This window comes from Aethalodelphis obliquidens, unplaced genomic scaffold (genome assembly GCF_003676395.1).
Source record: "Aethalodelphis obliquidens isolate GAN/ISIS:26980383/991018 unplaced genomic scaffold, ASM367639v1 scaffold48, whole genome shotgun sequence".
Lineage (NCBI taxonomy): Eukaryota > Metazoa > Chordata > Mammalia > Artiodactyla > Delphinidae > Aethalodelphis > Aethalodelphis obliquidens.
Window position 1 is genome coordinate 10,500,082 of NW_020837992.1, and position 27,050 is coordinate 10,527,131.

Here is a 27,050-nt window from a genome sequence, read left to right on the forward strand (position 1 = left end):
GCAGGGGGACTCTCAACCACTGCACCACCAGGGAAGGCCTATATACATTCTTTTTCATATTCTTTTCCGTTATGGTTTATCACAGGATATTGAATATAGTTCTCTGTGCTATACAGTAGGACCTTGTTGTTTATCCATTCTATATATAATAATTTGCATCTGCTCATTCCAAACTCCCAATCCATTTCTCTCCCACCCCTCCGCCCCTGTTGGCAACCACAAGTCTGTTTTCTATGTCTGTGAGTCTGTTTCGTAAGTAAGTTCATTTGTGTCATATTTTAGATTTCATTAGGGACATTCTTAAGTGATACTGGCTTTCCCCCCTTGCTGTAGTGTGTGGAAGTGAGGAATACAGGGACCACTCGGACAGTTTGGCGCCGCCGCTTTGATTTGTACTAAAGCATCGCAGGTTTTACCCTCCAGGCACCTTACACCTTCTAGAGCGCAGATGTCAAGACAGAAAAGGCAGTAGTAGTATTCTGGAAATAGTTTTCACCTCACGGACTCCCTGAAAGGGTCTCGGGGCCCCCAGTAGTCTGCAGACCACATCTTGGGAACCACTGGGGTGGACAGTAGGAATTGTGTAACCTCTCGCCAATCCTGACAAGTTAGCTCTTTCTGCCTGATCTTCATTGTTTGTGGCCGTGGACTTGGTGACTGGCTGGGCTGAATGAAACCCGGCCTTTGGGAGATTTATCATGTCGATGAAATCCCACTGGAGTTCTTCCCGAGCTCACCAGAGCCCAATTGCTGTTTCTCTCTCTGGAATGTTACCTTGAAACTGAAAACAAACCTTGGTTTTTCATATTAGCTTTACTGCTGGCATCTGTGCAGGAAGATCTCTGTATAGAATCCTTGTTTTTTTGTATGGTGTAGAGCTAATAAAGACATTATAATTTCCTAGTCTTTTATATCAAGGGGTCTTAACTCTAGTTTCAGAGCTAGTCCATGTATAGACTTTAGGTGACTCGTGAGCCTTTGAAATTTCACAAAATTTGCTGTTGTTTTTCGGGGGTTGGGGAGAAGGTGGGTTGTTGGGGGAGAGTTAATAGCTTCAGATTCTCAGAGAGGTTTCGTGACCTCCCCCCTTGCAAAACCAAACCTTAACTAATGGTTATTTCAGATGGACCTTGTTATGGGTAGCACCTACCCATCCATTGTCCATTTCCAAACGCACTTCTTTTTGGAAAGAATTTTCAAAGTTCCCTCCTTGGCTTTGCCTGTCTGTACTTGCCATTCCTTTGGCATTCCTTCACGGTTCATGTCACTTAGCACTTGCTCGCAACTCACTTCACGGCTGTCTTCACGCACATCTGTCCTTTTCCTCTTGGCATAAAATGCAGGAGAGCAGGGACCGTGCATCTCGTCCAGGTGTATCTCCTCGGAGGGTATTTCAGGCCGGAGAATATGCTCAACCAAATCAGTGGGTTCCTTTTTGAACCACTGAGATGTGCAAACTTGGAACATTTATTTATACCTCAACCACAAGATGCATTTTTCCCCCACACATTCTTCAGTCTGCTTCTTGGAACCCAAGCGCTGTCATGAAAACTGCAAGGCAGTCTGTTTCGTTCCAACAGTAGCATTTTTGGAACAGTTTCCCGATTCCGTGGGAGTAGTGTGGTGACTACCACTTGCTGATGAGACGCAGAGGAGGACTCTGCAGCGTGATTATATGTATATCATGAACTGTCAGCTCTCCGGGGAAGCTGCAGAAGGAATGGGTGTGAGGGGGCTCCGCTGCAGGGCAGGGGGCACCCCTGACAGTAGCAAGAGTGCTCTTCACGGTGTCAGCATTTCTGTAAGTCAGAAAGCTGGCTTCGGTGTGGTAGGTGAGAATCAGACAGTGGGCTTTACAGATAGTGCTCTGATTTAACCACGTGGTGGTTCCCCGCCTCAAAAAAATTTTTAAGAGTTCTATCGTATGTGGTTTAACTTAGAGGCTTCACAGTTTTTGAAAAAACTGTGGCTTGTCTAACGCAGCAAACATACCAGCACCTAACAGTTGGGAAACAGCAATATCCCTGTCCTCTGTGGGAAGCAGGAAGATAAATAATACGGCAATGAACAGGGAGGACTGACCTAATTATGACGAGGCAGAAGAATCGCTCAGTAGGTTACCGACAAGGTGGATGTGTATACCAATCAGATCTGGGAATATTTTATTCAGGAATATGTTCCCACTTGCTGGGTTGCATTGTTTTTAAACTTAGCTTCCCAGACAACATTTGAGCTCCTGACACCCTCCATCCTATCTTCTGCATCACTTGTGTCTCTAAATACTAAAAGTTGCCACTCACGGTGCATTTTCACCAGTGTGGGTGGACCCAATCCTCCATCTGTACAGACGCAAACTTCCAAGATGGCTTTGTTTATTTCTGTCCCTGTCTAGCAGGTGAGAAAATCAGGACATAAGAGCCTTTGACTTGCCCCAAACTATTGAATGATAGTGCAGGTGATGTTAACAGCTGTGGTGTCCCAGGCCAGGCTCATGAGTCAGAGAGTGTGTCATTCGTCTCTTTGGAAAGTGCCTTTCATGCCGTTGGGGTCGGTAAATGTCGGTGCGTGTCCTCTTTGACTAACTCACTCCTACTCAAGGGCTGAATCTGGTCAAACTCTCCTTTGGGAGAATGCCACCTATCAGTGGGAGAGCAAGGTAAGGTGACTCTTGGCTGTGCTTTTGGACCAGATGGCTGTTGCTACTGCATGATGAAATGTGCAACTTCACGTTTCCCTGCCTCTCGACACTACAGTGCCCTTTCTGTTTTTTAAGGAAAGAAGGATTGTCCAAATGTGGAAGATGCAAGCAGGCATTTTACTGCAATGTGGAGTGTCAGGTAGGTGTTGGGCCAGCTGGCAGGGAGGGTCTTGTTTCCTCGGAAGATCGGGACCCAACATCCTTCTTGTCCTTGTCACCGCATCCCAGAGCCCTCCTGCAGCCAGAGCTACAAAGCCTCCTTGTGGCATAGGAAGTGGCTGGGTCCCCCTGTGTGCTGCCGGTGATGACGGGCAGCCAGCAGTAGCGTTTTGGGGCCACACAGATCAGAAGTAGGGGAGCCATGTTGGATACAGGCATGTGTATCACTCAGGTTGACAGTCTGCCCCCCAAGACTACCAGCAACAGACGGAACATGCAAAGATGACCAGTGAAAAATGTTAAAATGCTATCTTTAAAATTGTTTAGTCTTTACTATCACAGGTCTGTATTTGTATATGTCCCTCTAGCAGGCCACACGCTGCACTTGGGCTGGTCTAACCCAGCCTGATTCCAGCTAGACTTAGGTGAGCCCCTGGCACAGCCTTTGTACAGCCAGAGGCGAGCTGCTCTGAACTTGGACCTGGAGACCTGGGGACGGTGCCTCGGCAGCAGTCGGTGCTGAGTGGGTTCAGGAGGCAGGTTGCACGTAGACCATGGGCCATCTGGCTTGATGGATACGTCTCAAGGGAGTCTCAGAACATGGGACTGGGAAGCTCAAGGGGGAGTTTGGAGGAGCTCTTGGTAGATTTTTTGAGGGACGAGGAGTGGTGTCTTCCAAACTTTTCTAGTTGATACTATATAGTTATACAAAATGTTCATAGATATTTTACAGAAAAAGTGTTCCATGTTCCAGCAATTTGAATTTGGGGAGAATATGATCTTTGACTTCAGTATACCCTCCCCAAACTATTTTTTTAATGGAAACCTGCTGATACTCCTTGGGAAATGCTGATGCCATTAAACAATGGCTCTATATGACAGGGAGGATTTTCAACATATCTGTACCTCTTTTTGTTGTTGTTCTTCCCATACTTGGTGTCATTCCCGTCTGTCCCCTCCCCCCTCCCTGGTCTGCCTCATTACCCACGATTTCATTTTTTTTTCTCTCTCTTCTCCCTGTGCAGCTGGTCTCTGAAAGTCTCCAAAGAGCGTTATTTGGCAGTGGGAGAGGTTGCTAAGCTCCGATGTCTAGCATGTCAGTGTCATCTAACCGTAGAGCTCCTGTCACAGGGGCCCTGGCGGGAATGAAACACAGGCTGAGTCACTGGCTTGGGAAGGTCAGCCTTGGTTCTGAAGGCCACGTACACGGTCCCTCTCCCTGTGGGCTTCCAGAGGCTGTCAGCCTGTGGGGCAGTGAGAATATAGATGGGTTTGTCGTTGAGTTTTTAGGGAGTGTGGCTTCTTTTGAAGAGGAGAGATCATACTTTGCCCCTACTGATGGTACACAGAGAATTCTGTGGTTAGATTGCTGCGACATTGGAGAGATCAGTGAGCCCTGGAATGACATGATTTGGTTCCAGGCCTGATAAGTTAGCTGTTTCTATATTTAAGTTAAACGCTTCTAGAAGAAATAACTCATGACGTTCTGGTTCTTTAAAGAAGCAAGCTAGTAACTCACAGACAGTTCAGACTATTGAAACACAGAAGACTAGGAGGACATGGTCCCAGCTCTGCAAATGACTAGCTCTAGGAACTTCATAGGACATAGGACAAAGGACATCTCAGAGTCTCTGTTTCTTTAAATGTAAATGAGGACAGTGGCCCCTATCTTGATGAATTGTAAGGACCAAATGATTTGACAGATATGAAAGTTCTATGTGAACTGTAATGCTGTGTACAGGCGTGAGGGCTTATAAATAATAATGTTACAGTAACTCAGGCTGGACTGAAGCTTAGCTGTATGCAGAGAATAACGTATACAGCATATGTTAGATTTAAGGGACTTTTTTTTTTCTTTTTTAACTTTTTATTTTATCTTGGAGTATAGCTGATTTACCATGTTGTGATAGTTTCAGGTGCACAGCAAAGCGACTCAGCCACACACATACATGTATCCAATCTTCCCCAAACTCTCCTCCCATCCAGGCTGCCGCATAACATTGAGCAGAGTTCTCCGTGCTATACAGCAGGTCCTTGTTGGTTATCCATCTTAAATATAGCAGTGTGCACATGTCGATCCCGAACTCCCTGACTGTCTCTTCCCCCGACCCGAGGGGCTTGTTTTTTTCACCTAAGAGAATGGATGGTTTCTAAGAGCTTGAGATCCCTAATGGTGTACATTGTATGAGTAATGCTTGTTACAAAATGCTTGTTAACTTCTCTGATGAACTGTAAACTCTGCATTAATATAAAATATGAGAATCTGTGAGATGCTGAGCTACCTCGGGGTCTCCTGAGTGGGCCGCTGAGCTGTCTTCCATTAGGCCTCACCAGGTGGCATTATTTTGATGAATCATCGTGGTCCAGGTTGGGGTCTTGAGGTGGCCATTGTGTTCCCCCTGCCTTTAGGATCTAGTCTCCCAGATTTGCACACTCACAGTAATAGGTGCCCTGCTTGGAAGGTTCACAGTGATCGAGTTCATCAACCCATTTTAACCAGAATGCCTCTTTCTTCTTTTCTTTTTTTTTTTTTTAAAGAAGGTTTTCTTCTCTTCTTTTAATTTTTTGGCCGTGCAGCGTGGCATGTGGGATCTTGGTTCCCCCAGCAGGGATCGAACCCGTGACCCCTGCAGTGGAAGCGAGGAGTCTTAACCACTGGACCACCAGGGAAGCCCCCCAGAATGCCTCTTTATTACTTTACAGCAAGCAGCTTGAAGTCTGTACATTCTCCTCCTATAGACAGATTGTACAGGTTAAAGCATAATGCGATTGCTTGTAGCAAGGAATCCCAGGACGTGGGGGGATACAGTGCTGTGACTGTAAGTCATGTTGAAGGTCTGGGCCAAGACAGCTTGCTGTGTCCAGCGTCGTGATGTGCAGTCTTCCCTGTATGTCGCCCAGGTTCGGGGCTAGGACATCATGAGTCCTGGAGAGCACTTCTGCAATTCAGTTTTCCTGTGCTTTGTGAAGTATCTCTTGTGACAGAAGTAGCCTCCTAGAGGACAAGTGATAACACAGCTCCCAGAGCCACTCGTTTTCTAGAGGTGAGGCTGGATTTGACCTGTAAGTTTCGTTTTTGTTTCATCTGTCTCCTGATGTGGAAGGAAGAGGCTAATTAATAGTCATTAAGGTGTTCTATCCTACGGTACTGAAGAACTGAGTTAAGTGCAGGACACTGTATTACAATGAGATAGAATGGTCATAAAGGTTTAATCAAAGTAAGCGCCTAGAAATAAATGGCTCTATAAGGGCTTCATCCATAAAATCATTAGGGAGGAATCTAGGGCATTTGCTCCAGATAAAAATGTATTCAGGGTTCTGCCCAAGGGACTGCTTGGATAGGATCAAAGTGGAGACTCTGCTACAAGTGGCACAGAACAAGAGCAGCAATGAAGAAGGTAAATGAGTGATTCTCTGCCTAAGAAAGCATGGCCCTCAGCTGCTGGTCATTCACCGGGCGTTCTTCAAAGGCAGACCCCACCCACCTGGAGTCACCAGGGGGTCGGTACCACACCTCAGATGATGGGGTTGGAAAGGAAGTTATCAGTAGATAAGAAAACTATGTCCACACTGGTTGGGTGACCCACCCAAGGGGACACAGCAGCAGAACCGAGACCAGACTGTGCAGGCTGCCTGGGGAGGGCTTTTCACTGCTTTCCAACACTGTGCTTGGAGGTTCTGAGGACCCTCCAGGAGAAGAGGCACCGTGGGAATGTGTCAAAGACAGAGAAGTGGCCTTTCATTGAGGTGAAAGGGAAGACCCCTTCCAGTAGTGTTGTCTTTCCAGAAACCTCTCCAACAGTGTAAGGCACACATCCTTCCACAAACGCAGCATCTTAGGAGGCCCTCAGCACCGTGTTTACTCTCCCCGGGCCCTCCTCTCTAATTGCAGGGCTTTAGGATCCTGCTTTGTTGTATGCAGTTTGGCCCTGTCTTGCCCCATTTCCTTTCCTCTTCATTCACTTGCCTCAGTGGGATCCTGCCAGAGGAAAGATTTTAATTGACGATGCATGAAAGGGTAATGGGAGGAAATATAAAAGAAATAGGAATTCCTTTTTAGTTAGGCTTGGTTTGTAACCTGTGTGTTTTAATGAACTATATTTATTTTTATAAATATGCCTGGAAAGCTAAGTGTGTCATTCACTCACTTAAGACTTTCATTAAGTCATACTCTGACACGTTGAAGAGAATAGTTTTAGAAAGTTATTACATAGAGGAGTTGTGGAGTAGAACTTTCTAGGGTATTATTTCTTAACGTTGACAAATAGAAGAAAACGATTTGTGTTTTGTAAATAGAGGTGATAGGATTATGAGTGTGCTTTTGAAAGTAGGAAGGGGCATATCCCAATGGAGATTTTAAAAAGCACGTGTGAGGAGCTTGTGATCAACATTTCGCGAACATTCTTGACTTTTATCATCGATTAGAAAGTAACTGAAGTGTAGAAAGTGTCCAAGAAGTGCTCCCATGACCCTGTCGTTGTTTGGGTGATGAGTGAGTGGGGCCAGAGTCATAGGTTTAGTCCTGGTTAAATTCGCTTTGTCCTCTTAACCCAGACACAGGAACCATCTTCAACAGAGCCACTCTTTTTTCTAAATGGTTAATATCACTAGTAGGAAAAAACGTGTAGGAATGAATGAGTGCATCCCAATCACTCTTCTATGGGAAGAGAAAGCAAAGCAGATGTCCTTGTGATGGGGGCTCAGCAGTGTCTGTCATCTTGGTGTGAGATGGTCACTAAGCCCCTGATTCCCTCTTCATTCTTCCTCTCGCAGAGAATGGTAGTAGAGAGCAGCAAGCCTGACATTTTCTTACTATTCCACATTTTAAGAAATCACCTACGCGTGCTGCTCCACATTTCAGGAAACCACGTATGCGTGTGTACAAGTAGACATGGTGTAGATTGAAAGCCCCATTAGAACGAGAGAAACACCAAATGCGAGAGTTAGAAAAGGGGACGTCACAATAAGAATCCGGTCTTCTTACGCAGGGAAGCAATATATCGCTTGCTCAGCAGAAAACTGGATGACCTAACAATCACTCTTTTCTTCCAGTGTTGGAAGTGCCGGTGTACCATGAAACAATTTTGCAACGCTCTTTACGCATCTTTAAGCATTTTTGTCCATGCGCAAAAAGGAAAGTCATGCAGAGCTGTTACTACATTGGCTGAAAATGAACTAGAAGTTTAAAAAGTGTACCAAAATATTCCCTATCTTACTTTTATTTTTATTTTTTTTTAATTTTTTTTGCGGTACGCGGGCCTCTCACTGTCGTGGCCTCTCCCGCTGCGGAGCACAGGCTCCGGACGCGCAGGCTCAGCGGCCATGGCTCACGGGCCCAGCCGCTCCGCGGCATGTGGGATCTTCCTGGACTGGGGCATGAACCCGTGTCCCCTGCATCGGCAGGCGGACTCACAACCACTGCGCCACCAGGGAAGCCCCCTATCTTACTTTTATGATAGTGAATTGTTCAGATTTATTGCACGAATAATCTGTGCTCAATATAGAAAAATCAGAAAGTAAAGACTGAAAGAAGAACAGAAAGAGTAGCCATACTTCATAATTTTATCCTTCCAGAGAAAATCACTAGTAACACTTTGGCATGTGTCTTTCTGAATCCTTCCTGTGCATTTATTTGTATATTACTTTCCTGGGAAATGGGATCCATTTGAGTTTGCATAAAATTTTATAAAGATTGCAATCAGGCAAGGAGGAAGAGCTTGAATTTTGAAGAAAACTAGTAGAGAAAGTTTTGGAAAAACGGGCAAAAATGTCCTTTTAAAAGCATAAAGGGTTGCAAAATCATTCTGTGTACAGTGAAACTGCCAGTACTAAAAAACAAAACAAAACACAAATAAAGCACTGTTAATTGATAAGACTTATTCCTATCCATCAGCTTAGCTTAATTTTTTGTTTCAATTTTGTCCAATCTGATTGTTTATAATTTCTTATGGGCAAAATTGGGGCAGATTATATCAGGATACGCTCAGAACCTAGGGGCAGATTATATCAGGATACGCTCAGAACCTATCTGACATTTCTACCAGATGTTCTTCTCCCCCCCACAGCTTTTTTTTTTTTAAGAATTAAAACCGAAAAAAAAAAAAAGAATTAAAACCGAGTAGTGACATTGTGGCACATCTCTGTCATTTCCACCTTCTGACAGAAAGTGAAAACTTCTTATTACCTAGTAAATTTCCCTTGATGAAACTTACATGATTCTGCGCATCCTTGGATTTACCCAGCTCTCTGATTTAACTGCTCTGTGTGGGGCTGTTATCACATTCGAGGTGCTCTTACTTTTACCTTGTGTTCGGATATAGTCGTAAACTACCTGAAGTCAAAGACTCCATCTCCCACCTCTGCCTCTACGGCCAGTCGAGGGCTTATTGGATGAATGCAAGAACCAGTAAATGAACAATTACCAGCGTTTGTTGAGAGCGCAGTGTGTGCCAGGCGCTGGTCTGAATGCTTCTTGTGGGTTAGCTTATTTGCTGGATCCCCACAATGACCCTTTGTGGTGGGTTGCATGAATGCCTAATTATCCCATTTGAAGGTCCTATATTTGTTGGTAGTCTTCAAGCTTTTGCGTCTGATTATCACTGTTGGAAAGCATAGACTCAGAATTCTGGACCTGCTAAATAACTTAGAGATCATGTTATTTACAGCCAAGGATATGGATGCAGAGGGATTAAGAGGCCTGCCTGGTGTCACATAGCTGCTTCGCTGAAGAGCGGGGGATGAGAATGCAGGTCTCCCCGAGCCCCAAACCAGTGTCTTCTTACTTCACAGCACTCTGCTCGCCTCCAGACCGTGCCCTGTAGTTAGGTTCCCTTCCCTTTGAAGACATTAACATCAATACGTGTCTACATTGTATGTTACTTTTTATTCACATTAATTTGACATTAATTCTATTAATAATATGTGAGTCATATTAAGAAATGTTAGTATTAAACTTATTTCTCCCAGGAGCTCATTGTTAGACACCGAAAGACACCACCTACAGTTCAGAAAACTAACATCTTCAAGGCCCTGCGGAGACCTTGTATTAGCGTTCCTGGGGTCATAGTGGACACGTGTGTGTTCCTAGTTGCCAGTTATCCATCTGCCCCAGCTGGTGGTGCTCGCTCCCCTTGGATATCCCAAGGCCAGGCTTGAAGCCCTCTTTGACTTTCCCTTTTTGCCTTGCATTTGGGAAGGGAGCTGGTTTGTCGGCTGGGAGCTAGACCCACCTGTTCCCACCACATTGCCTCATCACCGTGCTCTCATTTTAGGCTTTGGCTAAAAACAGATCCTCTTCTCCCTTGTGCATATCTTGTCATTTCTTTCTCCCCCTGTTCTTAGTTATATTTGGCATGGTGTTATTTAACTCTGCAGAACATCTTGGCACAGAACTTGAGCCAAGGGTCTGTGCCACCGGCTGCCTTAAATCATTGTGACATCGTGTCTTTCCTGTATTTGGCATGGGGGAGGGGAGGGAGACATCTTCATTCATTCAGCAACTTTATTGAGTGCCTAGTAAACACCAGGCCCTGTTCTAGGTTCTGGGGTAACAGGCGTACACAAAACAGACTAATAAGGTCCTTTATTTTAATGGGAGCGGGAGGGAGACATAGTAAACCAAACAACTAATCAGTGTGTAATATGTCAGGTGGTGAGAGGTACTAAGAAGAAACATAAAAGCAAGGAAAGGGAGAGTGTTGGGGAGAGTGCTGGTCTTGACAGAGTATTCGTGGCAGGTACCTTGAAAAGGGGCATCGGAGCAGAGACGCGGAGGAGGGAGGGAGCAAGGTGGATGTCTAGGGGAAGAGGCATCTAGCCAGGAAATACCGCAAGTGCCAAAGATCTCCTGGCAGGAGCAAGCGTGGTCTGTTCAAGGAGCAGCAAGGAGACGTGGTGGCCAGCATGGAGTGAGGTGAGGGAGCATGGTGGTGGTGATGAGCTCAGAGTAATGGAAGCGGGGGAGGAGGGGCTCCTACCACGTGTAGCCTCACGGGTCATCTTTAAGTCTTGGCCTTTTGCTCTGAGGTGAGAAGTCATTAGAAGGTGCTAAGCTGAGAAAAGGCAGGATCTGAGTTGTGCTTTGCAGAATCAATTACTCTGGCTGCTCTCTGGAGCAGAGTCGGGTGGGGGCAGAAGCAAGTGTTCAGGTAGCCACGGGGCGAGGTGTCGGGTCTGCACACCCAGTAGAAAGGTGGGGGTGGTGGTGAGGCAAGAAGTAATCAAAGGCTAGCTGTATTCTGCAGGCAGACAGGATGGATTTGCCAGGGAGATGAATGTGGAGTGGGAGGGAGAGAAGAGAGGCAGCCAGGAGGACTCCAGGGTTCTGGCCTGAGCACCTGAACCATCAGACTTGCCATTTTCTGAGGCAGGAAAGGCGGAGGGGAGAACACGACGATACCCAGTTCCGTAGCGACAAACAGTGTTTGCAGACTCCCACTGAGTCCTCTCCCACAGCCTCTCAGCCCCATCACGCCACCGCGGTGGGCTTTTATTGGAGCTCGTGTGGTCCAGGCAGTTCCCAGTCACCCCACAGTAACCCTGTCACTGACGCCGGCATCATTCTTTATGCCCAGTGCTCAGAGCCTTCCTCCACGGCACCCACGTCCTCGTACTTCCTCAGCCTTCCCCTCTCGAAGGGGGCATCTCCACCCTTCCAGGAGTGAGCACACGCCCTTTACCCCCCAACCTGGGGCAGAAAGCTTCAAGACAAGTGATAGAAAGGAGTACAGTTTTCCTCTTTTATCAAATGACTCTACAGGAAGTCTGTGTTCCTAAATATTCCCAAGAGTTGCCCTGGCCAGACTCTTAGAGGGCCCTTGACAAAGCCCTCATTTGTGTTTTGTTTTTATCACCTGTAAAAGGGTGCTGTGCTGTGTCTGTGTAGACACACACAGACTAGGTGCTGTGTGTGTCACTTCTTGGTTATTTGCTCTGAAGTGAGAACAGAGCCAGAACAGAACCGTAGGCAGCAGAGCCAAACCAATGGCTAATGCCAAATTCACTCACCCCGTGACTTGACAGCGACCACAGATAATGGAAAGGTGTGTGTGTTGTTTGGAATGATGAGGGGCACCAGATGCTTGAGGAAACAACACAAAGCAGATTTTCTCTTGCCAACAACCTTGGCCAGGCCTGAGTCAAGGTTATATAGCCACAACTATCTTAAAGGATGTTTTCATCTCTAGCTTTTGTGAGCATCATCGTGTTTTCCAAAAGGAAACATATTTCACTTGACCTTAGTAGGACTTATTGCATCCTCTCTTCTTGAACTTTATTGCAGTACGTGTGTGTGTGTGTGTGTGTGTGTGTGTGTGTGTGTGTGTAATAATTGTTTTTTCACTTTCCCAGAGAGAAGATTGGCCCATGCACAAGCTGGAATGTTCTCCCATGGTTGTTTTGGGGGAAAACTGGAATCCCTCAGAGACTGTAAGGCTAACTGCACGGATTCTGGCCAAACAGGTGAGGAATTGGGATCATGTTCAAGTGTGTTTTATTTTTCTTAAAGGTCAGAAAGATGAGTGAGTGACCCATGGTGATCATCTCTCGTTAAGTGTCCTGGGACCCCATTTCCGGTCACATCCATATGGATGGGGTTGGGAACAATGCTGCACGTGTGAGCTGGTTTGTTTGACCTGTGCAGCTAGGATGTCACTTAGCCCAGGCCAGGAACGTAGCCACAGTTACTAAATTCTGAGCTTTTTATGAGACAGGTTTACATAGAAAAACACGGCCTTTCAGGGCGTGAAAACCTGACTGACAATAATCAGAGCGTCCTAGGGAAGCAGACCGGCCTTCGAAGCTTTGCACTGTTCCCGTCTTTCCCCAGACACAGAGGGCACTCTGCTCCCCCCACCCTCCGCCCCTGTCCTGTGCTGGGTTATTTGCCCTGCCTTGGGGTAGAACAGCCAGCATGGCATGTGCAAGGAGAGGAGAAAGAAAAGGAGCGGAAACGTAGACATCGAGGCAAGGGGAGAGGGGAGGAGGGTGGGGATGAAGACAGCCATCAACGGTTTCCTCCAAAGATGAAGCCGGGGCTGGTGGTCCTGACCCCCAGTTTGCTCAGGCCTTATTGACTGCATGTAAATAAGACGCCTGATCTTGACAGGAGGGGCGGGAAATGCCGTAGGACTTGTCCTTGTGACACGATGAAATGGGCCGCACGGAGCTTAGAAGGTGTATGTCCACGGAGCTGCCTGCTAGTGACAAGCTGGGGGCAGGGCCTCTGTACTGTAACTCTTTTAAGCTGAAATTTCATCTGCCTCTTCTTTCTGTCTTCCCCCACCCCACCTCCCTCCATTTAAAACTTCGGTTTTTCCTTCATCGAAACCAAGTGTGATCCTGACCAGCTCATATCTGTCCCCAGACCAAGTCAGGCTCCTCGGCATCGTAGACAGGAGGACATTTCTGACCTCTGAAGTCACGCTTCTGTTATGTTCAGCCTGGGTCAGGTGCTTGCAGACATGCGCCTTCGCTGGCTCAGGGTGACCACAGGCATCAAGGCTGGCCTGTAGAGTGAGACCGAAAAATCAGAATGCTTTTTTGCTGGAGGAGGCTAACTTTTGGGTCCTTACTAAGTGTCATCTTTAAATATATGCCAAGTACTTGGTCGGAAGGAAAGAGGAGGAGAAAGAAAACGGTGTGACTGGGTGAGGTGTCAGGGTAAGGAAGCCATCTGATTTGATCTGTAAGCATCTTGGGAGGATTGGGTGACCAGTCTGCTGGTTCCCCCCCAGCCCCACCACCTGACGTTACTGAAAGTGTGGTGGTTAAGAATTCAGAAGGAGTCGGTGCCCTTTCTGAATGAAGTTTTCCCAGGCAAAATGACTTACTAATCTTATAGAAATGGATCCTGTGAATGGGAAGATTTCCGCTCTAAAAAAGAACTATTGAAATGTTTTGGCACCAGGAGGGTAGTCTGAAAGCTATGATGAGTTTATACCAGTTTCATTCAACTTTTATTATAATTACTACTATGACTAATAGTCTATTAAATGAAAAGTTACCTGGCCATCTTTTCATCCCTATAGGACTTGATGATTAAAAAACCAGACCGTTTGTATTCTAGTCACTTGCAAAGGATTCGGGGAGACAGGCTACCCAACTACCAAGGGGAAGCGTAGCATGCTAACTAGGGAGGTGAGAGCGCCCGGCTGGACCACCTGTATACCCAAGTTGAATAGCCTGATTACAAAGACACGGCCTTGGGCCAGCTCTTGAGCTCTGCGTTTGAACTCTTGTCAACACCAGGTTTATTCATGTTCTCAAAGCCTGGCGGGTTTACTATTGTCAGCTCCTCTTGGGGTGTCTAGAACAAAGCCGGCAACACGTTTCAAGTGAATCTGGGCTCACGGATACAACCGAAAGTGTTCTTTTTAAAACCTGGAATTTGAGATCATTTTAGCTTATGCTTAAAGAAAGTGTAAAATGGATGGGGGTTTGATTTTGTTCCTTTTTAGAAGGAGAAATAATAAATGGGATGGTTCATCTGTAGACTCGGTCCTTTTAAGTCAGGGACCTAAAAAGTTGTTTTCTAGCCACCGTTCTTTCCCATAACAAGCATTTTTGAGCCTACTGTGTGCATAGCATTATCAGGGTGTTAGGAACGTGGCAGGTGCTTTTAAAAGCTTTTCAAAAGAGTCCTTTGGATTTGGATGTTAGGCAAAAGCTCTCAGAGCCTAAATGGCAGACTCCTTGGCTACCGCTCTTTACTTCATTCAGAACTATTGCCTTTTTCTTCATGTTGATGTACAAGTGAAAGCACTGTTTTTTGCACTAGGTGTTGAAATCTGTCTGTGTGATTTCTTCCCCAATTACTAGAAAATCCACCCAGAGAGAACACCTTCAGAGAAATTGTTAGCCGTGAAGGAGTTTGAATCACGTAAGTCTCCCTGTGACTGGCTGAGGAGTTATCTTACCCACACATTATCTGTGAATTAGACGGGATTGAGGAAAGGAAGAGATAGCTGGATTCTTAGTGGTGGTGGGGAAGCCGGATTCTTAGTCGTGGTGGGGATTTCACAATTACCAGTTTTTATTTTGACTTGTGTGCTGTTTTGAAAAATGAATATCACTTTTTTTTTCTGAGTTGCTAGGACCTGCTAGGAAATAATTAAGGGGAAGTAGGAACTTACAGGATGAATTGTTACATCCTACTCTATCTCCTGCTGGCTCTCCTGGCATGCTGAGTATTTTTTGGATCTTTGCTGAATTGCAGTCCTGTAAACAGCTGACGTCCTTACGGAAAGGCATTAAATCAGGGGCTGTCCACTTTCTCGATCATGACATAGACTCCAGGGCCAATCGGGGGGCCCTTGACTTGACCAAGCTAGTTATCGGTCATCGCCCCTCATTCCTGACCTTGTTGCTAATGGTCAGTTGAAATTCCCTGTCCTGAGTGACTTCCAGTTGTCAGCGGAAGAGAAGAAAGAAATGGCACGCTTTTCTTGCCCTAGGGTTTATCCGTTAGACCAAATGAGGAGGAGGTATATTTCCTGGGGGCTCCACGTAGTTTTTTCTCCCACTTCATGCCATTTACAGGATATAGCTAGACTCCAGAGTTTAACACACTTGAACATGATCCCAATAAAAGGATATAGCTAGAAATCCAGAGTTTTCTACCAGCTGAATGATGGTTTATCCACAGATCTGGATAAATTAGACAATGAGAAGAAAGGTTTGATTCAGAGTGACATTGCTGCTCTCCATCACTTTTACTCCAAGCACCTTGAGTTCCCTGACAACCATAGCCTGGTAGTTCTCTTCGCACAGGTAAGAATGCGAGCATCAAGTGACACTTAGTCTAACCTTTCCCTGCCTGAGTCCCTCTCCCCAGCACGTGGTCGGTGAAGATGAACGAAAGTAGAATGATGGCATCTACTTGGCAACATGGTGCTTGACCTGTTGGGCCCTGTTTTGCATCGCCTGGCTGGGTGTCCTTGAGCAGATCAGGGTCCTGTCTGTGCTGGCCCTCACTGATGGTGGCACATAGGAAATTCGCCCTAACCTCTGCCTCTTGCTGCAGGAAGGGTTTATGAAAACAGAGGAGTTGCCAGTGCCCCAGTACCATGGCATACTGGAAGCTCTTGGAATAGAAAAGACCATTTGAGGTTCCTACGTTAAATTTTACTCTTCTCTTAAACCTTCCCTTCTGACAGTAGTGGGCTTCTTTTGGTTGGTTGTTTTTGTTTTGTTTTGTTTTTTTACTCCTACCAACACTGTATGGATAAATTGAGGCAAATACAGACGGCCCCAGGAAGGACAGTCACCAAAGAGAGGAGCCCAAGTGGGTCTACGTACAGGAAGCCTTTCCTGATGGTTGCTAAGAAATCCTATTTAGAGGAGCCTAGGTTTACCAAAATCAGATATGATAAAAAAAAAAAAAAGAGGCTTCTAGACAAGAGCAACTTAAAGGCGCTGAGGCTGCTTGCCAAACCAGCCATTTGGAAAGGCCGAGGCTCCGCTGGGCATGGCTAGGACACAAAAGACGGTGCGGTCGGCACCCTTTGGCCGAACACAGTCTGGCTGCATCAGTCTTCTGTTACTGTGAGGGTGGCTTTTCCTGGCATGACTTACCAGATCGGATTTCTCTCCCTAACATACCCTCGCGTTTTCCCCTCCAAGCTGAACGTGTAGCTGAAGGTGACCTTCCCAGAAAGAGAGGTACTAGAATACTGCTCTGTGGGCACAAGTAGTTACATTTCCCTGCCAGAGCCTTCAGTGCCTAGATGGATAAAAGAGCTTGGTAGATACTTACACATTTTCATCTTAGGACAGAGTAAGCATCGCCTATATACCCCTTGACCCACTAATTCCATTTTTAGGGATCTAGCCTAAGGAAGTAGTCAGAGATTATGGACAGAAATTGACATGCAAATTGTTGATTGCGTGGTTCTTTTTAAAACCAAAAAAAAAAAAAGAAAAAGAAAAGTGAAAAAAAGAGAAAAAGAAAAGGAAGTACATATTATAAATGGTCAGCAGTAGGAGTTTGGTAAATAAATTTTGGCCTAGCCTTACGATGGAAGGTTATGTAGCCTTTATAAATTACATTTCAAAGAGTATCTGAAGATGTGAAAAATGCTGATGATAAAAACATTAAGTGTAAGAGCAGGGGAATGTGTAATATGAAAATTTACTTATGTAAAAAAAAAAGTTGAAATGGAAGTTCACTGTTGGTTATCTCCTGAGTTGTGGAAAATTTTTGCTTTTTTGTTGGATGATTTTTCTGGATTTTCTACAATGAGCATGGATAACTTAAGAAAATACTAAAAAGAAGAAAAGATGAAAAGCACCTAGTTCTCCCACTTTAAAAACTGCACATATCAAGAAAGAAGTGAGTCATCACCACTTCATTCACCTACTTCAACCCCTCCGTGAGAAACACTGTGAACAGTTTGATGAGTTCCTTGATAGACTTTATGTTTATGTGGATGTATTTCTATTGTGTGACTGTCACAATCAGAAAAAAATGCTGTTCTCGGTAAAAGAAAAAATGGGCTCAAGTTATGAGTGTTAATAGGCATGATGAAAAACCTTCCTGATTTCATTATATGATCCTGGGATTATTACAGCGTATTTCCCTAAGCATCCTAAGACAGTGGATTTGGGTGACAGTACAAAGTTGAGGAATTGACTTCTCTTACATTTTTTAAAAAGCTAGATACATGACTTCTTTTCTGGATTAGATGAGGCATGGTTCTGTGAGAAAGCAGGAGAGATGAAATAAATATAGGTATCTTTTCACTTCAAGCTGTGGAAAAAACAACTTTTTTTCCAACACAGTAATGCATGCTGATGGGACTTCTCAGTGTTGACATAGTAGATATGGGACCATAGTTACCCAAAATCAAGGCACTTGGTGTCACAAGCAGAAATATATTTGTGCTGAAAATGACTCAGAGTCCTTGAAATTTGGACTGACTCAGAAAATCCAGGAGATAGATACAGATATATATATATACACACATGCACACACACACATATATAACTATAGGTAATTAATTCCTTGAAAGACTTTATACTTATCAGATCATAATATCCACTCTGAGATCGTGTGTGTACACATACGTGCACATACACGCACACATACATATCTTTTCTCCATATATAAATTTGAAAAGGGACATTCAGTACCCTCAAAGACAACTTTAAAGCAAAACTGAAAAGTGCTGTTCCAGCCCCATGCCGCCTTCTGGTCCTGCCTCTCAGCCCTCAGCTGCATGTCTGCTCTTCCAGCCTCTGAGCCCTTTCCTCTCTCTGGTTCATGGGAGGATGTTGTGGGTTAACTCGTGGCCCAGCAGCAGCTGGCAGCAGAAGGTGACTGCACTCCTTCGGCAGCGCTGAGGTGCATTTTAATCACCGGGAACATATGCATGGTTGGGAAATGTATTTTTGGTGTGCAGCCTACATCTAGTCTAAATGCTGATTATGAGAATAGCTTCAGTAAGGCACTTAACGCCTGACTTGACTTGGAAAAAAAAAGGACGATGGCCCATGCATCTTTCTTAACAGGCAAATTCACTTTTCTTCCCTAGGGATATTTCAGAAGGGAGGGAAAGCTAGCAGGCAAATTGCTATGCAAGTTGGCTTAAACACCAGTACCACCTCCCAGAAAGGAACAGTGATGACACTTGTGCTCACAGGAGCCGTCCTTTGCAATGAAGAAACACACTGTCTCCTCCACAGTGAGAGGAGGGCGGCAGAGGGAATAAAGCCGACCTGTGGTCGTGCAACGTTGAAGCCTGAAAGCATTTGGAGTCATAGACAGTCCAGCTGAGAACCTCGAAGAGGAAGAGATTACGAAGCAAAGGGGCAAGTCTCCTTCCCCGACCTCCCAAAGCTAGTCAAGAGCTGTCGGTCCCTAGATCAGTTGTCAAATTGCTAAATTCTCTCATTCATTCTTCCACTTCGCAGACGTTTGTTGTCATCCTGTGGGTACCAGCCACTGCTGAGGCATGTTAGTTTCCAGTCTGAGACTGGGTATAGATCATTCCGTTCCTAGTATGGTGCAGGACGCATAGTTCATGCTCCAGTAAATTTTGTTGAATGAATGAAGGTGCTGATTTCCTCTTAACATAATGTTGGTTGATGGTCACTGATTAATGATAGTTGGTTAATGTCCTGATGACAGAATAGGTTACAGTACCTGAAGCTGGCACAAAAAAATAGTATGCTAAGTCTTCTACATAAAAATGCCCAACACCTCAGGATTTCAAAAACTGTATATTGTTCTACTAGCCTACAGTCATCTCTTTTTATGTTGAAAACTGTAAATACTGATCGTAAATGTGTTGAATTGTAAAAACTGCAAGTCAAACCCATCAGAGCCTTTACTTCTCTGTGTACCAAGATTTCCAAGCCTTTGACACTGGCCCTTCAATTTTAAGTAAAATTGCAACATTAAGAATCAGAGATCAGAACAGTTTTAGAAGAAGCATGGTACAGTGAAAAGAAATACTTGTGTTTCTGATGGCTTTGCCATCAGAATGTCTAGTTTGAATTTTGACTCCTGTTCTGCCACTTGCTACTTATATGGCCTTGAACAAGTCACTTAATCATTGACTTCCCTGAACCTCAGTTTTCCCATCTGTAAAATGGGTTATGCCAGAGTAGTAGTATGGATTTATGAGAGGGTAAATATGCAGCACCCAGCCCAGTGCCTAGCCCAGAGTGAGTGCTTGGTGGGTGCTAGTTTTAAAAAGCCCATCCATTGGCCTGAAAGGCACCAGTGTGGTGTGTCTGGTAGGAAGGAGCCTGGCTGCAGCTCACGGGGTGAAATCATTCAGCACGCAGGCTTCACAGACAGCCTCATAGCTGTGAGGGAGAGCAGGGCTCTCAGCCTTTGCCACTGGCTTTGGGTGAGTCACTGCCCCTCTCTGACCTTATTTTCATCATCTGAAAAGTAAAGCGACCGAGTCCCCTTCCAGTTGTGAAGTTTTAGATCCAAATGAAAAATACCCACCGAATTAACCGTCTCCCAGGAGCCTGGGTGCTCCTGGAGAGCACATATTTTGGCCCGTTCTCCCTTCTCTGCACAGTGCCCAACATATAAGGGTTCCTCGGTGGACGTCTGTGGAAAGAGTGAGTTTATGAAACAGCCTGAACTGGGGAAGTATAGTCCTTATTTTCAGCTCTGAGCTCTAAATTCGACTTCCAGGATGTTGAGAGCTGCCCTTGGTGATGTTCAATGTAATATTTCTTTTCAAAGATGAACAAGTGGCCAGTAGTTGATGTGGCTGAGGCAGGAACATTCTCAGTCCCAAGTAGCTTCAGGGCCTTGGTCCCCCTGCCTCTCAAGGGGATGGACAGCAGTTAGATTAGCTATGTAAAGGCTATTTGCCGCCTCACCTAATGAGCTAGGTACCAGGTTAAGTGACTCCTTTTTTTAATGGAGGAAAACCGAGGGCAGAGGAACACGGTGATGGGCTTAAGATCCCACTCCGGGTCTGTGGCATAATTAGGATCAGAGTGCAGATGTCCTGACTCCCATGCAGATCTGCAGACTTCAGTCCTTAGAGCCTTAGTGGTTCGTTGTGCTCTTGGGCTACCATGGGCAGGTGGGCAGGTGGGCTAGACTAAGGGGGCATCAGCCCCGACAGTTCTGCTTCTATTTGTTCATACATGAGACTGATCTGTAAGCTGTGTTTGAACATAAGATATCTTGGCCAAAAGAAAGGTTTTCAGATCACTAAACCAAACATCTTCCTAGTTAATTTGTTAAAGGTCAAAATTAAAGAAATGATTTCTATCCAGAGAGAAGCTTTAGCTCATTTTTTTTTTTTTCTTTCTCTCTCCCCCTCCTTTCTCACTACAGGTTAACTGTAATGGCTTCACAATTGAAGATGAAGAACTTTCTCATTTGGGATCAGCAGTATTTCCTGAGTAGGCTGAGTGTGACTTCATTTTTTTTCTTTTTACTTATTTATCACTAATTTGAATTTGTTTTTGATTTTTAAATAACCTCCCTAACTGCATGTGGCACACATGAAACTCCAAGTGAATTAAGTCCCCTTTTTAATTATGCCAGATTTCAAAATATTTCCCCTGCATTTAAGGATCTGAAGGTAGTAGTTAAGACAACAGTTGCTTGGTAAGTACTGCTAGGTAGAGAGTTGTTATTCAAGAACGTTTTAGAGTGTGCATAGAAGGAACAGCCCAGGCCCCGCTGAGAAATTTGCTTTTTGCATATCTGTGGTTCTGGGAATCTTTGGGTTTCTTCCACTCAAAGGAAAACATTAATTGCCAAGAATTGGCTGTAGACTTACGTAGAGACTGTGTAAGCTTCTTGTTCATCTGTCCTTTTTGAAAAATACCAGTATAGAAACAGCACATCTTGGAGGGAGAATATGCTAAAGTAGTGAACTAGGGAAAAATTTCAAAGAACGATAGGATTTTTCTTTATGTTAGGAATACTCAGGTAATTCAAGAAAGGCCAGCCAGTTGAGCAGCGGAGATCATTATAGCTCTGATTGTAATGGACTGCCAAGCATGGCTTTGCCGTTATCTATTTGATGGACAGGATGGTCTCCAAATGCGTCAGTCCCCTGACATCAGGCCCTGGCTTCACAGATGGAGCAAAGGAGCCCTTCCTGCATCCCCTGTCTTGAGTTCCTCCACACTGTAGATTACTTTCATCTAAAGTGATGTTGCTTAATATAAACTACAGGAGCCTCTGGCTCTAGGTTGAAGCAATTGCAGGAAACCCTTAACACCCATGCTTTGGCCGTGGATGGCACGTGAGCCCTACATGTCTGTCTGTTGCTGCCCAGCTCTGTGCATCGTACGGGTCTGAAAGACAGAGAAAAATCTGTTCAGGTCCATGTCCCCTGATCAGCTGTCACAGGCTTTCTTGAACCAGAGAAACAAAAAGTTTATTCCCGTAGTATTACTGTTTCTGTGGCCAAAACGGTGTCATCTGCAGTTTGAATTCTGATGGTGAGGAAAGAAGTGGTTTGGGGAAAGGTTCTTTGGGACCTTTGCCCTTGGGAAAAGGAAGGAGAAAAAGAAGAGAAGGGTGATTAGACCCTCTTTAGAAGACTCATCTTGACATCTTCAGCCCTGAAATGAGCTCTGGAATGTCTGCTCTTGGTATGTGAAAGATCGAAAGCAAGGCTAAGAGTGGTGGTGCTTGAGGTTTCCCCCTGTCCAGCAGTTGCCCAGAGAACGGCGGTACCAAGAGCATGAGCTGTGATAGGTGTCCTGCCTTCGGGCAGCTCCCCCGCCTTCATGAGAAAGATGGCCAGGAGTCTGTCTTGAAATGAGTTACTTAATACTTTTGCAAAATGGTTCTACAAACCTGCTCTTCCACTAAGAACAACCTCTGGTGCCTTTCTTTATCAGATTTCCTAGGGCCTGATTCCCTGTGCATGACTTGCTGGGAAGCAGGGTGGAGGTGACCCTCCCCACGGACAAGACAGGGAAGCCGCCGCATGGCCCAGCCCGTGGCAGCCACCCCCTTCACCCAGACCTCTAGCAGCCGCTCCCCTGGTACACGACGATCCGGGGGCAGCTCCTCTGCATCAGGCTCTCCAACCCCCTTGCTTTTTTGTGTTCATGGAGCAAACAGGAGAAGGGGATTTGGTCACTGAGGGTCAGGCGAGTCACACCGGCCACCAGAGCCAGGATGCACCGGGATGTGAGTGCCCATCTGAGCCCCAGTTTGGATCCAGGCAGTTTTAATTGGAGGGAAAAATTCCCTTTGGCAGAAATCATATCAGCATTGTGATTTCCAAGGCAGCATTTTCAGAGATCAAGCACTTTTCCCCTGTAGTTTAGAAATTTCTGTTCTCAGAACTTTGACCTTGATATAATCAGAAAGCTCAAAGCCCTCACATAGGCGACTCTCTCTGTCCTCGCCGTCCCTGTAAAGCAGACCGCAAGCAGCCGGAGCAGCAATGTCCCAATTTTCCAGATGAGGAAATTGAGGTGCAGAGCCTCAGACGGGCTCCTCCAGGTCTCTCAGGGAATCACACACCCTCACTCAGGAAGCCGGCATCTCCCGCGGTGCCGATTTCTCAGCATCTGAAGACAGCATGTTAGAAATCGTCCTCTGATATAAAAAGCTGCCTGGCAGTGACAGCCCATTTGTCTTGTACAGTGTCCAGTGGAGGAGCTGCTCACTGTAGGTGTTGAGTTTTGAGTCCTGCATCTAACAGGAAGGAATTTGTTGTTGTTGCTGTCTTTATCGTTGTTGGGGGAGGGGGAGTTTTTTGGTTTTGTTTTTGGCTTAGAAATCACCGTTCTGAACTGCAGATTTCACTTTTCAGTACTGTTCAAATTTAAGATGTTAGATATTGTCATAAATGCATGCACGACAACCTCTTAGACTCTGATGGCCAGCTGTTAGATTTTTTTTAATGTCCTACAAAGATCCAGTTTCTGTAACTTAGCAAGTAAGTGGCCAAGGAGTTACCTGAACAGTCTGTCTGCCTTCCTGAGAACATTGGGTTTTCTCATCGACAGTGTTGCACTGATGAATCATAGCTGTTGCCCCAATGTCATTGTGACCTACAAGGGGACCCTGGCAGAAGTCAGAGCTGTACAGGAAATCCACCCTGGAGAGGAGGTGAGTGCATGGCTGAGGGCAGCCGTGTGGTGGGTACCATCCTCAGTCCCTCCAGGGTTCAGGGTCAGACCTGCGGCTTGATCCAAACTTTCAGCTTCCATTTGGCGCTCGCCATGTCCATCTGTGGCCAAAAAAAGAAACCAGGGAAGAATAGATTCGAGGAAGGTTCCTCACAGAGATTTATAGAAAAATGAGACTGCCAAAATGAGCAAAATGCAATCTTAGAGTCTGTGTATTCCCATTTCCAAATAATTGGGTTTGAGTTTATTTTTGATTCATGAATTTTGGCCTGTTCCCCCCCGGCCCGCAAAGAGAAAAGCAACCCAGCAGTAGCTAACGAGTTACAACTCCAAATGACATCAACGGTTCAAGTCGTATCAGTTCCACATCTGAACATGGGAGGGTTCACTTTCTAGGAATGGAATGCAGATGGCCAGATGTACACACTTGATGGGACAGGTAGAGGCAGTCTGTGGACAAGGGCCACCATTAGCTTCCCTCCCTAACTTAGGGATATGGAGCGAATCTGGTCAGCGATTCCCTTCTCCTTTCCTGTGCTGTGGGTCCATGACTACCCTGTCAGGTGCGTTGAGAACGCTGGCCAGGCCTTGCCAGATGTATGCTATACTTTCTTAAAGTAAACCTTAATATCCCTAGCAAGACACGTGAATTTTTAGGGAATGTAATCACCCACTTTAGATACATTTCAGTTTAAATAATCTCTAATGCTATTTTTTAAGTTGTATGTCTGGATATTTAGAATTTTTTTAATATCATGATTCGTGTATGAAATGATATGGGCCTCGGTTTCTCTGGACCTTGTTAACTAACCCACAGCTAAACTGGGAGCCCCACACCCCAGGTACAAATCAGACTTTCCACCCTTTGTGGAATTCGTCCTGAGGAAGGCATCTTGTTTTGAGTCAGGGTGTCTTGGTTTCCAAATGTCTTGTGGAGGCTGCCCTGTGCCTCTTTTGTTTAAAACAGCCGATTGCAGTCAGTAGGAACCTAAGTCACCAGGACCCGTGCTTGGGGCTGCCTGGAGCAGTTTGTCACCTGGACGGGCTGTGTCTGGGCCGCGAGCGGCCTTTGTCGCCATCTTCTGGGCCCTTCTGTCTGTTGCACCATGTGCCCATCAGTCATTTCAAAGAGGTGAGGCAGGCTCTGGCCACTGGGGCAGGGCGAGGCTCGCTCCTGTTGTTTTGCCCTCCTGCTGTCACAGATCAGAAATGCAATCTCCTCCTTTTGGGCAAGTCACTGTTTTGGGGGTTACCTGCCCTACAAAGGGGAAAAAGCCACTCCCTGGGGTGTCAGATGAGCCACAGGGTCTCTGTTACTGCCCGTTGCACTGGGGAGAGCTCAGGGCACCTGCAAGCACCTAGCCTGTGTGGGTCCCCCACCCTCGCCTGCCTGCCAGTGCCCGAGGTTACTGGCACAGTGACGGCTTTGGGACATCCATCTGTTCAGTCAGACGTTTGCCTGATGGTGTGGGATGAGCAGCGAGTGCCATCCCAGTGAGTCGGTAATGGACAGTTAAATGCCGGCCTCCTCCATATGCTGCAAGTCTCAGTTATAGAGCCTATTAGCAAAAAGCAAGGACGGGAGAACTTGACGAGCCCAAAGGTATGACTTTTCCAAGTTCTCTGGCCCGGCTGGGTAAGGCAGCAGCTTGCTGGTGGCCTAGGAGCTGCATCCTCCCTGTGCTGACCTGTCCCGGGCTGCTGAGCCGAGCTTCCTGGTCCATTGCCAGCTGATGGCAGGATAAAGGGACACACACCTTGTGTGTGTTCATGTTCCCCCTGCACCCACCCAGCAGTGCATCTAGGCCGTCCCGGGTTGTGAGATCAAAGAGGCTAAACAAAGACCAGGAAGAGATAGTGCAGGGCCAGTCCCAAGGATGAGTAGGCTCTTTGCCCATCGTGGCCTTTGCTTCTATACACAAGACAGGGGCATCTACCGCTGGGCCAGATTCACAGCTTGCTCTCTGGGGAGGAAGGAAGCGGGATGCTCTCAACCTTCCAAATTACCGTTTTAGGGATTCCTTGATTCTGTAGGAGGTGGGTAGAGAAGCCCTTTCTCTTCACCACCACTAGTGGGCGCTCGGTTTGAGGAATTCAGTGTGTTAAGGTAAAAGACTGTATCCTGAGCTCTGGCCCTCCTGTCCCTGCAAGGTCACCATCAGGAATGTTTGCAGAGCGACAGGCAGGATGAGGCGTGAGTTGGCCTGTAGCAATCTGCAACATCAACTTTTTGGACCCCCTTAGGTTTTTACCAGCTACATTGACCTCCTGTACCCAACAGAAGATAGGAATGACCGGTTAAGAGATTCTTATTTCTTCACCTGTGAGTGCCAGGAGTGCACCACCAAAGACAAGGTAAACTCCCCGACCCAGCACAAGTGCTGACTGTGCTCTCTCTCTCAGGGCCTCTGTGCCAAGTGAGCGCCCCTGTCTGACTTGGGGCGTCTCCTCCTGTCGTATTTTTGAGGCTTTAAAACGCCTCACTAGCATAGCCCGGGGGAATCCAGTTAGACCAGATCTTTGTTCAAACCTGATTCTCGCAGCTGATTAAAACATTTCCATCACATTGTTCAGATAAGAGAAGGATTTGCCACGTTGCTATGTCTTGAAAAGAAATGGCTGCTCAAAAGAGAGGGAAGGGAAAGAGCACATGAGAAACATTTTCAAGCTTTCCCACCTATTCACCAGAATCTGAAGATGATTATTAAATTATTTTGTCAGTGCCACCCCTCCTTATTCTATTCTCTTGATTTCACAGATGTCTGAACACACGTATCTGCCCACAGCAAACATATTCTCGGTGTCTTGCCTCGATAAGGAGGGTCTAGAAAATTAATATTTTTGTTTTTTTGTGAAAAAGTAATGAGTATTGAACTTCTCCTAGATCCCCTGCCTGATGCCCTTTCATTCTTTTGTAACTTTAGAATGGGTAGGCCTCCACGTCTGCATGGGAAAACGTGCTATTGGAGAGGTCTCCCCATCAGTATGGTTTCCGTGGGAAGTAACCTGTGGACATTTTCCTCAGGATAAGGCCAAGGTGGAAATCCGGAAGCTCAATGATCCCCCAAAGGCAGAAGCCATCCGTGACATGGTCAGATATGCACGCAATGTCATTGAGGAGTTCCGGCGGGCCAAGCACTACAAATATATCCTTTACAACCAGCCCTCCCTTACAGGGGCTGTTGGGGAGTTGGGCACGGGGAACGGGGGGAGAACGGGTTTCAGATTCTGAATATTGGAGGAAGGCTGTGTCCTGGTAAATGTTTAAAGACTTACTCGCCATCCATCCCTTGGAGTCAACTACATCAGCATTTCATGATGTTGACCTTATCTGTTTCTCCTCTTTGACTAGTTTGCTCAGGAGCGCATCCTTGTGGAAGACTCTTATTGTCTAAAACTGCAGAACTGTTCCTTGAAGACCCTCACTGACTGGGTATCTTCCTTTGGGCAAGGCACCTCACCAAGGGTTTTGCTGTGTAACAGATAGAAACAGGCTCATAGATAGCAAGTAATTTGCCCAAGGGACACAGTTCACCTGGGCAGAGCCAGGTTTTGCCCCAGGTCTGCTAGCACAATCCATATTCTTTTTTTTTTTTTTTTTTTTTTTTTTTTT

The 27,050-nt window shown here is 45.9% G+C and overlaps 1 protein-coding gene across 2 annotated transcripts in view; it reads left to right on the forward strand.

The window, feature by feature from the left end:
- Nucleotides 1–27,050, forward strand: part of SMYD2 (SET and MYND domain containing 2) — a 50,681-nt gene that overhangs the window by 18,197 nt on the left and 5,434 nt on the right. The window contains exons 2-9 of one of the 2 annotated variants that reach the window (XM_027082971.1): nucleotides 2,774–2,837; nucleotides 12,206–12,316; nucleotides 14,675–14,735; nucleotides 15,501–15,625; nucleotides 20,667–20,734; nucleotides 23,315–23,417; nucleotides 25,682–25,792; nucleotides 26,463–26,583. In XM_027082971.1, coding sequence (XP_026938772.1) covers nucleotides 2,774–2,837; nucleotides 12,206–12,316; nucleotides 14,675–14,735; nucleotides 15,501–15,625; nucleotides 20,667–20,734; nucleotides 23,315–23,417; nucleotides 25,682–25,792; nucleotides 26,463–26,583 — 764 coding nt within the window. Of the gene's footprint in view, nucleotides 1–2,773; nucleotides 2,838–5,782; nucleotides 5,902–12,205; nucleotides 12,317–14,674; nucleotides 14,736–15,500; nucleotides 15,626–20,666; nucleotides 20,735–23,314; nucleotides 23,418–25,681; nucleotides 25,793–26,462; nucleotides 26,584–27,050 lie in introns of those variants that run through there. The other variant, XM_027082972.1, reaches the window with a different exon arrangement.